Source organism: Cebidichthys violaceus, unplaced genomic scaffold (genome assembly GCF_023349555.1).
Source record: "Cebidichthys violaceus isolate CVI_PGR_0920_01 unplaced genomic scaffold, fCebVio1.0.p SCAF_15, whole genome shotgun sequence".
Lineage (NCBI taxonomy): Eukaryota > Metazoa > Chordata > Actinopteri > Perciformes > Stichaeidae > Cebidichthys > Cebidichthys violaceus.
This window is the reverse complement of record NW_027176318.1, coordinates 10,731,931-10,745,398: the sequence shown is the minus strand read 5'-3', so window position 1 is coordinate 10,745,398 and position 13,468 is coordinate 10,731,931. Positions and strand designations below refer to the sequence as shown.

Sequence of the window (13,468 nt, the reverse complement as noted above, 5' to 3'; positions counted from 1 at the left end):
GAAAGTATTGGAACCATAATATGGACTTGAATGATATTAAACATTAATCATACCTTATGTCACAACCAAAGTCTCTTCTTAGCCCTCTGAAGATATTTTGAAAGAAGTTATATTGAATAAGTTGGCATTGGACATAAAAACAAATTTGTTGTTGAACATTATCTGAGGTTTTGCAGAAGAAGTCCAATATCTTAGTCTAACTTAATGCTAATGTTTTAGAGACATTTTCACCTTGATATGAACAAGATTTGTGTAATTTTCTCTTATGAATATGGTCAGATAAAAAATTGGTCAAATTGGTATAATCATTGGTGACTCACAGCTTCAATACAACCAATATAATACCAGCATCAGACCCTGTTTACGCGCACATCACAAAGGAACCTTTTGCAAGAGCTCTGACATTATATTAACCAGCACACCGACGTGAATGCTGCAGCGTCTTTTTCCATAATGGCTGAACTTTTGCACCACGCTGCAGTCACTCAAGCAGGGCCCAGGAGGCGGCACTGATGAAAGGGTTTCATGTGGATTCCCCCTGCAGAAAGCTGTCACTCACACGGGCCCCGGAGGACCAGGGGGGATCCTGGGTTGCGGCTCGGAGTTTGGGTTGTGGAGTACGAGTTGAAAAGTGTAAGAGAGACGGAATAAATATCGAAGAATGGCAACACATGTACTTGAATATATATTAGTTTGTTTTCATATCTGTTATGTTCTTATCTACGCTGGACTGAGATGGTGAACATCAGACCTGCTGAACATCAGCATGTTAGCATTGGCACTGAAGCCTGTTGCAGATGTTAGCATGTAGCTCAAAACACCTTTGTGTGCACTTTTATGAATCACACGTTACTCTGTTTCCCTCTCTGCGAGTGCATCAGCCAGTAGAAGACAACAAAGCTGAGACTGAAACCGCTTTGAGTAAAATGCATCCAGCGGGGTCTTTGGGTGCCCAGGAAGTCCTCCGAAAGCCCCGCCCACTCCCAACGCATCCCCCCCCCCCCGGGACTGGTTGCCCGGCAACACTGGCCGATGGGGTTAGCCGGGTTAAGAAAGGGTCTGGCACGGGGCCGGAGGAATCGGATCACTCCCATTGATCATCTTCTCTCTGCACTCCTCTGAGAGCCGAGGCCACGGAAATCAAAGCCTTGCCGTCGTGTCTGAGAGGGGGGTTATTACGCACACAGGGGAGCGGGGGGGGGGGGGGGGGGGGGGGGGGGGACACGGCTGGCTTTGTGTGGCGGTTCAGTCTGACATCCCACACTGAACATCACAGTGTGTGACCACGCACAGTCACAAGCGATTGTAATGGAAGCCCTTTAAAGAGATTCCAGGTCTGCAGAGCTGGGTATTACAGGCAAGCCTTCAATGCTCTGTGGTGACTTATTATCACGAATCATGACATACGGGGGATCTATTTAACGTCATTAGATGTAATTTGGATCGTGGAGGGAAGGAGCAAGGTGGAGGGCTACATGGGGAGGGTGGCGGCGTTCTAAATGCCACCTGCTGCACCCACAGTGTGGGAGTCCCCCGTGGGTCTCAACAGGAGGGCGGCACACTGGACTGACAGGCAACATTCTATTATAGCATTATTTCCTTTTTAATAATAGAATGTAATTTGTACATTTGACATCCTGCTCCTGCCTGTGGATGAAAATCAATAGGAGCTTTCACGTGGGCTCTGAGGGTAATGCGTTCCAGCATAATAAGCAGCAGTTTGTTGAAACGAATGCATAGAACAGAGATAGAGGTATCTAACATTGTAGCTAACATACCAAGCTATTAAAAGTGAGCGCGCACGCAGGCTTGTACCGGCTTACTTCTTTGCATCACCTCTCCACTGTTGAAGCGTTAATGCATGCTTGTTTTGTTTTTTTTAAAACACGTTAAGCATCCGTGCATCTCAACAGGTGTGCCGCTGCTCCACAGGGACTGTAGAGGGAAACCCTTTAAAGGCTGAAGCCACGCTCAAGAAGAGTCCCCACCTGCTTACAAACACACCCAGACCTGGTGAAAAGACGAGGCGGTGTGCACAAGTACAAGACAGACGGGGCATCTGTTACGTTGTCATGTCATGTATTGTAGTCATTTTGTATGCAAATAATGTCAGAGCGCATCTAGAGATTATTTATTAATCTTCTATTGAATATTTTTTGGATTAGCCAGTTAGTCGTCAGATTTTTTGTATCAATAGTTGCAGATATCTTTTCTGCCAATCTAGTAATTGACAAATTGTTCTCTAACCTGCATCTTTTAGGAGCTCCTCCATAAGAAAACGTATAACTTTAAACTTTATACAACCATAGAACTGCTCTCGCTCTACTTTGTGATGTGGAGGCGTACCACCAGAGCGATGGTGATGTTAGACATAAAAAAAAAAGGTCCCATCTGAATACATTTCCTCATTTCTGTGCACTAGTTTTTTTAGCTCTTTTGCTTGGACGTTTTTTACCAACAAAGTGAGTGTGCCAGTGTCAGAGAGCGGCCAACTGTTCCACCAGTGCGGCGGGCCTTTGGTGGCGACCGCCGAAGTCCCGGGGAGGTGTAAAGTGCAGCGAGGCAGTGTGTGGAGCGGACGGGGTGATCCCTCCCACGTCTCCTTACTCATGCTGTCCCGAGGGGAGGCAGACACCCAGCCAACTGGTGTCACCATTCCTCCGCCAAAAGGCCTCTGAGTCATCATCGAAGGGGGGGGGGGGGGCAGAGATCTGGACCACAAGCTTCATCCTTTGTTTCTTATTTATCTCGTGTAGTCATTGACCGTCCACACAGCTACAAAACCCTCGTTGACGAAGAGAGAGATTCTGTCTTATTTCTGTTATTTCAGCATGAAGTTGGTCGTTTTCGTCCCTGTTGGTGTGTGCTTTGAATCTGCAGTGTGCTGCTTTGTCTTATCTGAAGGTGTACTTTCATACTTCCCTCAGTGCTGCCGCCCACCAGCGGATGTTTCTCTTCATTCCTCTCATCTCTCCGTTCTTACGTAACGCTTGTTCAACCTGTCGAGGGAGGGTCCATCTCCATTACAACGCTATAATGAATCTGCTCTCTGTTGCTTGCTTTCATCCTCTTATGGTGATATCGGCTTCAAAGATTAGACGGAATTTTTGTTGTTTACAAAAATTTATTCATACAAATCTTACAACACTTTTTTTTTTTTTTAAACATTTATTGACTTGACCCTTGCAGATCGCCATTTGAAGTAGTAATCTAATGTTCACTTTCTACACAGTAAATATATATATATATATCTTTGAAGATGATTTCATTTTAGTAAGGCTATTGGCGCTTTCATTATCATACATATAATGTTTCATGGAGAGCGGGGAACTGATCCTTCCCTCTTGTTTTCACACAAAGTTTACGTCTAGTGCTCTAAAAACAAAAGTGCAAAAGAAAGCGGTGCAAGCGGGGAACGCTTGGCGTCTAAAGCCGGAGGCTTCTAGAGATCCTATCAATCGTCTGTGCGACACAAAGACAACAACAGAAGGGTGAAATGTAAGCTGATGATGTGCAGCATTGTAGGGCCACTAAAGAGCCATCTGTGATTCATGGCGATTTTTAAAGTCGATGCAAGGCACCACAGCCGAAAACTGCTCCCTGCGTCACAAAGCCTAGAGGAGAATGCAAAATTGAAGAAAGATTGATACAGTAAACACAGATCGAAGAACTTTTCTTTTTTTCTTTTTTTTACCCTGCTGTTTTGAAACTCGGTTTTTCTGCAAAATATGTGTTCCTCCCTCACAAATATGGTATGAAGTGTGCAGACGGGCGGAGTGTGATTTGGCTACGGTCCGTTTTTTAGTCTTATCTTGTAGATTTGACCAACTTTAATCCCTCAACTTTTCAACATCAGCATGTTCCTGGTCACCGCTGCTTTATTTGCTTCTCTTCACTGTGTTTTTTTCTCGTGTGCTTGCATCTCATCCTTCCTCTTCTTTAGATCTAACTATGTGAGTTATGGCAGCCGTTTAAACCACTTTAAACGTCTAAGTCCCAACTTCTTAATACACAGTTTTAACACTTGGTTACAAAATAATCAGTTCGCAACAGAGCCTAAAAGATAAAGCATGACATCGAGACTGAGAGATTCTTGCCAGCAGTAAAGTACATTCAGATAATTCTTCAAAGTTCAACATACAGTTTGTGTAGAAATGTAAGAACAGAAGACAAAACAACATCCAGAAATGACAGGAATGTAAGTTTGCAGTAGTCAGAAAGCAAGCAAACCCATCTAGTCGGAGTCGTCTGCACAGATGCGGTGGCTAGTGCAATTACTTTAATCATGCAATCTACTGTAGTTTTTCTTTACATTGGTTCACATGACAGAAAAGGGAAGCACAATAGACCCAGAAGGTTCAAACACGAGAGTTCAATCTGCCTCGAGTGTCTCTCTTAAAGAACAAATCCATGGATAAGTCACCATGTAACAAGTATCATTTCTTCTGTTTTTAATGCTTGTTTTTCTTTTAAATGTGCCGGATGGGGCTTTAGATGTCAGTGATACTTATTATATGGGCAGAGAGACTTGAGGAAACCTTCAGCAGAAACCAGTCGATAGAAACACAAGATGTACACGAGTCAAAGGTGTGAGCTCACTCTGTACAGACTGCAGAAGAAGAACCTCAAAAGTACTCTGGTCCTCATCTCAGATTTGGTATTTTTCTTTTTTCAAGAATCCTATTTTTAAATTTAAAGAAATGGATAACTGGCTTTTTGAAAGTGTTTTAATCTCATCTGGTCTAACCCAGATCTACTAAATGAATCATCACGATGTCAAGAGGACAAATCAATCAGAAATGATATGCATAACATATCGGTCTGAGCAAAGTCTCTCCACATTTTCGGGAGGTTAGGAGGGATTGAAAATGTGTGAGTCTCTGGAGAGACAGGAGCACAGATGAGGCAGAAGAAGCGTGGAGTGTTTGAGGGTTAAAGGTGAGAGGAGGAGGGAGGGGCATGAGACGCCCCTGCCTCAGGAAAGAGCCTGAAACTCACCGGGAATTCGGGAGAGAACTGTTTCAGCCAGTCTCCCAAAAAAGCCTCAAACTCATCCCCGTCCGGGAGGGCATCAAAGTCTATGTCTTGTAGGATATGGTGAAAACCTATGTCTTCAAGGCTGTTGTGAATAAAGACAACTAAACTCTTAATGTCACTTTACAAAAAGCAGCATTCAATGCATTGATTGTCTTTTAAACAATTTATTTTCCTCACAATCATATCTCTTCACTAAACGTTTAAAAGACAGGGCTGTTTGGAGCATATCGTCACGTGAACATGTGTCTCCCCTCAATAAATAGGTCTAAAAAAAATAAATCAATGAATACATAAATAGAGACTATTTTTTTGTTTGGTTTTTTTTTGTTAGAATGAACAAAAATTGGTCCACAAAGTAGATATGTGAGTCCTCAAGTGCTTTAAGTACAAAATAAAAAACAATATTATTATCAAAATATTCATTTTAATGGCTTACTTCATACATAAATACATGTTTAAGAACACAAAAGCGATCCACTGATTGTTCAGATCTCAAAATGACTTCATGTGGGGCTGCACACACTTAAGTTTTTTGTTTTTTTTGTTTGTTTTTTTTTTTTCAGGAGGGGAGGGGGAGGATGCTACAAATATGCCAGCCGGCGTCCTTTGTTTCTAATTCTCTGTCTATACCTTTTCCCAAGGACCGCCGCCAGGTATTTCTTGACCGCCATTTGCTTTCGGTAGCGGCTGTAGCTGTCCGTGAAGATCCCGTCTGAGTGTCGCTTGGACAGAGGCTCGGAGCTGTCGTCCAGCGTTTTCCCCCCGCTGTGTGAGAGACAGGAGGGTTCACTATCATCACACTGAAGCGTTCACATTCACATGACCCCTCCCCTCCCTGTATGTACAGCATGTGGTGCTGTGAAAAATCATCTCTGTGTCGTCATCTTAGAGGGGAAATGAATAGATAATCACGTTTACGTTTCGTCCAAAACAAGCCAGCCTGCAGAGCTGTGCAGAGACACAATCTGTGTCCTTAATTTTCAACACGTAGATTCTACAAGCACTGTCAAAGATTTTGCATGAAAACATTGCAAAATGATTTGAATGTGATTTATTTGTTTAATTTATAGCCCTTCCAGGACAATCTGCATTAAGGTGTGATAGGCCTGCTCATAAGGATTCAGTAATTGCCCCCCCCCCCCCCCCCCCCTTCCTTCGGGAACCACTGGGACTTCATCCTATGCATTATTCATAATGACATAAATTTAAACCTGAGCGGGTTCACTCCTCCCTCTGCGCCTTTACGACACAGCAGCGGGCTCAGAAAAACCACACTCTCCAAATCAATCAAGCGCCCCGTCTGTGCTCTTATAGCATGAATAAGAGGCTGATGCAGAGGACTGAGCTGCATGCTGGGAGATAACGGGACCACACAGACATACGTACAGCACACGTATAACAGCGTGGATCATGAGCAATTAAAGGATCCGTCCACAGAAACAGAAACACAGAAGACAGAAAACAGAAAACAGTGTAACACAAAGAAGAGGTGACAACCAAGAAGGTGTTCTTACCCTACACGCTTTGCCATCAGAGAATGCAGATATTTCCTTGCTGATAACTGACCCAGCGCTTTCCTGTAGGCTTTATTAAACATGCCGTCTGCATGCCTTTCCGTTCTGGGATGATAGATAGCCACACAGTAAAGTCACCACACACCCAGCGCAAGAGAGGCAACAATGTCAAGTAGCTGCACTGTAAAAGGAAAAAGTAGCCGTCTGAACACGTCGATGACGGTGTGATATTGGGCCTCGTGCTAGATGTTCTCGTGATAAATACAGGAAGCTTTTACATTATTTCCCTTGTGTCTTTATTTTAAATTGATCTGCCCAGAATATTTTAAGAAAACGAGATTTTTAAAGACTCATTTTAAGAAGTTTTGCAGCTGATTTTCAACACGTTGTTATCCAGATTTCATTTAATTTAGCATTTTTAAAATGTTTATTATTTTTAAAAGAAAGCATGCTTTTAGTCGACTGAGCTCCCTTCAGTGAAAACAGACTAACAAGACGTTTTCTTTCTTTCTTTTTTTTGATGAATTGCATGTCTTGAAATAATAAATAACAGTCACTGTGTTACTGACAACATTTGTTGACGATACGTTACACTGATTCACACAAAAACGCACAAGATACGTGGACAGAAGTCGGACTATGGGACGTTCAACACGGATGTCTCCGGCGGACCAAACGAGGGTAATAGTCACCTTTTCTCCGGCGGGTAATACAACGTGAAGACGTCGTCAGCGGCGGACGGAGCGCTTCTCACGTCCATTTGGTCTCTGTCGTAATCCAGGGACGGTAACGAGTTCCCATCCTCGTCGTAAACCTCACTGTCGAGTCTGAAAAGATGAGACGCGTGTTTCACAATGCGCAGCTCCGATTTATAAAGTCGTCTGGATACTTTTTTTATGTCTTTTAATTAAAAAAAAAAAAATATCCTAATTATCCAACAGAAATGCCACAGTTTACATTCACAAAACATTTATTTTATTGTTGTGCAATTTTAAAAAAAGACGCAAAATCTGACCTCTAAAGCTTTGTTTCGACCAAAACATGTTTTCTATTAATTATCTAACCAGATACAAGTATCGATGAATGGCTGCAGGACACATTGAGACACTACTTCACTGCCTCAGTAGCCTAAATGACATGACCGCCGTGTGAGCAGCCCAATGGACCGGCTGTCAGATGATTGTTATCCAGTAATCCAAAAGGCTATTATGGCCACAGACATAACTGTTATAGGCAGACTACGTCCCCCTGGCCAAGCCAACGAATAATAATATAGTAATGGACATCTGAAAAGAGACACTTGAAAGTGAAGAGTGTACGTACCTAACACTGGGAAAGCTAAGCCCCACAGGTGAGCAGTAGACGCTGTAATGCATTAAGATTCCATAGATGAGTAAGGCTAAAGTCGCTTTACTAGACATTGTCCTGCTGCAAAAGAACAAAAAACACACAGTGAGTGAGTGAACAGGTGCACAATCAAACTCATGAGATGAATTCTTCGATGCTTACTTTCACACCACACCTGTGAGTTTCTAAAAGCAACAAAAAAAAACAGCCACACCTGACTGTTGTCGCTACTTTACGCTGCGTAAACGCACCCGAGAAGTGCCTCTGCTTACCAGTAGTGAGCGATCAGCTGAAGACCTCAACTGGGAGAGTGAGATAGGATCTCGCTCTCAGTCTCTCTTTCTCTCTCTCTCTGTCTCTCTCTCTCCCTTCCTCTTCCTCGCCTCTTCCCCTCGTCCCTCAGTGAAGCGCCTCTTCGGTCTCCTTGTGTTTGTTCCGAGTGCGCCCGCAGCAGCTCAGTTCTCGGGGATGTCTACGTGCACTCGGTCATGGAGAGCGCCAAACATTTGTCTGCGGAGAACTTCCCTGCGTCCTGTGAACTTAACTCCCCTTGGTTTTTTATTCATGAATCCGAAAGACATGCCTTTTTCACTTGTCACGTAGGTTGGGGTGGGGGGAGGGTGGGGGTTTGAGGTGGGTGGCTGCGTCATCCCCCCCCCCCCCCCCCCCCCCCCCCCCCCACCACCACCACCACCACCACCATCATCACCACCACTGCATCGTTCTTCCGCGTCAATGAAAGACCCCGAGCCAAGTCATAAAAAAGAAAGAAATGGAGCCTGGATTCAAACATAATCAATTAAACAGGGTGTTAATGCCAAACATTTGACGTCACTCCAACAGCATCACGTGAGGCCTTGGTTGGGACCAGAGGGAGCTCTCCGGTGCTGAAATAACACTAAGCTTCTCTTTTCACAAAAAAGTTCATGTCTGAATCATCTCACTTCATTTATCAGCAATCAGCTATTTCCCCACCACGTCTCACCTCTCCACCTCTGCTGAGGTCAGAGGTCAGACTTTAATATTTATATCATATTTAAATATTCAACATTAGCTATTGTCTTGTGACACTATCCGGTGCTGAAATGTGACTGAAAGTTTCTCTGACTACGCGGCGTCTCTGAGGGCTGACTTCATCCATCAGCATGTGTTTATTACTTTATTTCCCACATTATTCACCTCTTTAATGCTATTAAAGGGACAGTTTGCCTGCATGTTCACTACAAGTAACCGGGTCATGATTTTTGGAAAGAGACATTGCTGTGGAGAGACCATAAGCCCAGAATCATTTAGTCTTATTATACTGGAGAGAAGCAGACATCTCTACTGCAAACTCACACTAAAACAAGTTCCACTGATAAATAGAACTACAAATAATAAGATAAATATGTATTTTTGATTTTGGGGTTAACTGTCCCTTTAAGATCAGGGTTCAGACTCACAACAGGATACTTAAAGGTGCAGTCAGTGATTCTAATCCAATTATTATTAACAGTTATTGTACTTATCATACTGTGACAGGCCATCAGACTGCGGGGAATAATACGTTAACAAGGGAAGCAAACAAAGTGACTCAGAGCGCCAAAAACACTATCACAGCCAATCAGCCGCATGCTCAGGCACAGGACCGAGAAGGCAGAACAGGCCCTTTGATTTATAGAGAGGGAGACAGTGAAGGTTAGCGGGACAGTAAAACTTCCTCCACCTTGTAGTATTGTTTGAACCTGAATCATCTGGTCCAAGGATTTGAATTAATGAATGGTTCTTTTTGTAACAAAAACAGGTTTGTTTTAATCTTTGTGATGTCTTTTCCAGATGATCCAGTGGGTTATTGGAAGGTTTAATTAGATTCAGAAGAAGGAACCAATAATGCGAGAACACATTCCAAATCACCAAATTTGGAAATGCAGGATTTTCAGTGGACGGTGACATGAAGCTGACGTATTAATATATTTATATGTTTAACTATCAGCTGTCCTCTTGTGCAGCTGTTCGGTTCTGTCACATGACTGACTGAGATTCATAAGCACGTTGTTGTCCATGTTGCAGAGAATCTGAAATGTGTCAATCCAAACAATCACTGCAGTGGTGGAAAAGTACTCAGATCCTTTAATTAAGTAAAAGTACGAATACAACAATGTACACATGCTCCATTACCAGTAAAAGATCTGCATTCAAACTCCATAATGATCTGTGAAATGAATCAAAAGTTAAATGTTGTGATGTTTTATCACAGAGTCAGACTGTTTATTCTGTAGTTTTGTACACAGTTAGATAGTTTAGTCCAGTGCCACACAAATGTACACTCATTTTGGAGACTTTATTTGAGGCTTTTTTTGTGAATTAATGTATAATTTGACCTGTTTGGACCTAAAGCCGTTATCTAAATGGAGCCGTCTGAGAAGTTTAGAGGGAACGTCTCTTTAAAGTGAACGCCTCACAGACTGAGACATGACAAGGGGCCGCAGCCAGACTCATGAACAAGTAGTTTTGTGTTTTAAGTAAAATATCAATCTGAAAAGCAATTAGTAACGACAGCTGTCAAATAAACGCCTTGAAGTAAAAAGTAGTTCCCTCTGAAATGTAGCGAAGCTGAAGGACGAGGTAGCATACAATGTGCTCGGTTACTTGAAATAATTCATAACTTTGTATTTTACTTTCATTTTGCAGGCTCTCACGTCCGCAGTATTAATCCCCACTGACTCGGCTCGGTCCACGCCGGTGTGATGCGTTGAATCTTTAGTGGGTGATTCAGACCGGTCGATCCTCGTCTGGCTCTGACGTTGATGCTTTAATGCAAAGGAGCGCTTTGAATCCTAAAGATGGAGAGAGGAGCCTGAGAGAGCACTGCGCCCAAGTGGCTGAGAGGAGAAAGTGCACCGCAGAGTGTCACGGTTATTAATATCCTCCAGGTAGACGCGACAACGTCTTATACAGGATCTATATTAGTGGGCCGACATAACAATTTAAAATACATATAAAGAGAGCAATCACAGTGGAGTTCATTTATTAGGAAAGTGGAGGCTAATAGAACCATAAAAGCTTTCAAACAGATAAAGTCTAAATAACCCGTTCATGTTTTCTTTTTATAATGGCAAATACTGTACGTGTGTGTGTGTGTGTGTGTGTGTGGGTGTGTGTGTGTGTGTGTGTGTGTGTGTGTGTGTGTGTGTGTGTGTGTGTGTGTGTCACCTTGCCTTTTGGACCTTTTTAATGAGTTTGCTAGGAAATTCATTCAGATGAACACAAGACAGTCATAATATAATTAAGGCTGTCTAATTGTGTTGAGTCAGTAATCACAGTGAAATGAGGATTACTCAATATTAATCAATATTTGAGCTAACGCTACCAGGATATCACTTCTTCGTCATCTAATTACATGAACAGAGCTGAGAACATTGAGTAGATAAGAGTATTGATCCGGTCATCACCTCCTGCAAGAATCATAGTGGAATATTAATAAACGCGCTGCACTGAGCATTTTAATCTTTAAGTTAAATGCTTTTCTTACCACACTTGTATTTTATTGATTGCCAGTGTTGATGTAACATCTGGATTATGTAATGAGACTGATAAACAGTCTGATAAATGTAGCCTAAAATCAATATACGGTACATTTTAAGAATGTCTCCTTACAGTTACTCATTAATGAAGTATAGTAAAAGAAAATATGCTCCCGTTTGTACACATGGGTCTGCAAACAGCAGCCGACCTGTGTGTGTGTGTGTGTGTGTGTGTGTGTGTGTGTGTGTGTGTGTGTGTGTGTGTGTGTGTGTGTGAGCTTTATATTACCAAAGAAGAACATATGACTCATTCTAATTTAAGCACTGTTAGCTGTTTATAGCGCCTACTGGTGTTGACATGTCGTGTTTAAAGAGTTTTATGGAGGTTACAGTCTCATGATTCAAGTATTTTACCACCCAGCTTTTACAGCGACAGGTGTTGACAGAGAATCTAATTTGTAGGGCGTGTGTGTGTGTGTGTGTGTGTGTGTGTGTGTGTGTGTGTGTGTGTCCGGAAGTGCTGAGATGAATGAAAGAGACAGGAAATGTGTAATCACGATGAATATTTAGTATGATTCCTGGTATAATATGGCAGTGTAATACACATTTAGCATGCTTCTATATTCCTGTCTTATTTCAAACACACCTTGTCATGTTTTTAATCTCACTAAGGTCGACTCAGCACTCCTGACCTGCAGCACCACTGCTCCTCCTCCAGAATCATGCTAAATGTGTATTACACTGCCATAAAGTAGGTTTCTAACATACACTAGCAAGATTCCCTACATAACACAGTAATATAACATATTTAGACTGATTATTTATATAATACAGTAGTATAATAATTTTGGTATTTAGTGTTATTCTCCAGTTAGTCTAGTGTAATTCATTTTTCAAAATGGCCGGCCTGTTTTAAATTCACCTTGTGTTTACAGTCTCACACATCCATCAATCAAAAATCAGCTGAGTTGCAACATATAGACAGGAAATAGTTAACAAGAGCCTAAAATAATCCAACGCTGTGCTGCGGTTTTATTTAGCGTTTAGAAGTGTCAAATATGCACACTAAATCCATATCCATAGATATGTCACATATCACAAATATCTTTATTTATAGCCTCTAACGTACGGGGTCAGATCAGTCTCAATAATTGCAAATGCACATGTATGCATTTGTTTGTGGGTTTTTGAGACTCCCCTGCCGTGGCCGGATTCACAAATGCGTTTTTTTCAACATGGGACGTGCGGTCAGGGTGTGATGATGAAAAGTAAAAAACAAATAAATAAATAAATACTAATATTTCTCTACTGATCTGTGCTGAAAGACTTTATGCAAATGATTCTGTGCCAACGCACTTGTGTGTTATCCAGACTTTATGCAAGTTGTCTTTCTGTCTGTCTGTTTGTCATTGGTTTAACTTTTTATGAATGTAAAATGCAGAAAAGAGAGAAGCATTATCTCAATCGAACCTCAACGATACTACCGGTAACATCGGCGTGTATATATATATATACATATATATATATATATATATATATATATATATATATATATATATATATATATATATATATATATATATATATATTGCTACGTCTTCGGGCAGTAGAAGCCACACTGTCAAAATTTCTTGCGACATTTTCTAGTATGTATTTATTATGCATATTTAACTCTCAGTTAGAAGCCGTTTTCACCCTTATTACACAACGTTTGATAAAATGGCCTCAAGACAACATAATTTATAAATTGCAATAATAAAAAAGGTCCATTGGAGTGAACGGAGATGACGTGGCTCTCATTAAACAGCTCTGGGTTCTAGTAATGACATGGAAATGATACATTGTTGCCCCCATATGGCAGATCAAGCTGATTCAGATTTCTCTCGAGCTGCAGATGTGCAGCTGCAGCTGCAGTGGTGCAGCCAGCAGGGGGAGCTAGAGCTCAAGACTTGTGACTGAAAACGGTGCACACACACACGCACACGCGCGCGCACACACACACACACACACACACACACACACACACACACACACACACACACACACACACACAGAGGACGCTTTGAG

General features: G+C 42.0%; 1 protein-coding gene across 5 annotated transcripts; it reads right to left on the bottom strand.

Annotated features, from left to right (window-relative positions):
- Window positions 1-3,120: 3,120 nt before the first annotated feature.
- adcyap1a (adenylate cyclase activating polypeptide 1a) lies at window positions 3,121-8,452 on the bottom strand. Of its 5 annotated transcripts, XM_068709968.1 has the most exons (7): window positions 8,171-8,452; window positions 7,875-7,979; window positions 7,244-7,378; window positions 6,552-6,656; window positions 5,668-5,802; window positions 4,999-5,119; window positions 3,130-3,614 (listed from the first exon to the last, which is right to left on the bottom strand). In XM_068709968.1, exons 2-7 carry the CDS (start codon window positions 7,970-7,972, stop codon window positions 3,606-3,608), a joined length of 603 nt encoding a protein of 200 aa, XP_068566069.1. In that variant the 5' UTR covers window positions 7,973-7,979; window positions 8,171-8,452; the 3' UTR covers window positions 3,130-3,605. The 5 variants fall into 5 exon arrangements, with proteins under 5 accessions (XP_068566070.1, XP_068566067.1, XP_068566068.1 ...); XM_068709966.1 differs by having other exon boundaries at window positions 3,122-5,119; XM_068709967.1 differs by lacking the exon at window positions 8,171-8,452 and adding an exon at window positions 8,061-8,164 and having other exon boundaries at window positions 3,122-5,119.
- Between the last annotated feature and the right edge of the window lie 5,016 nt (window positions 8,453-13,468).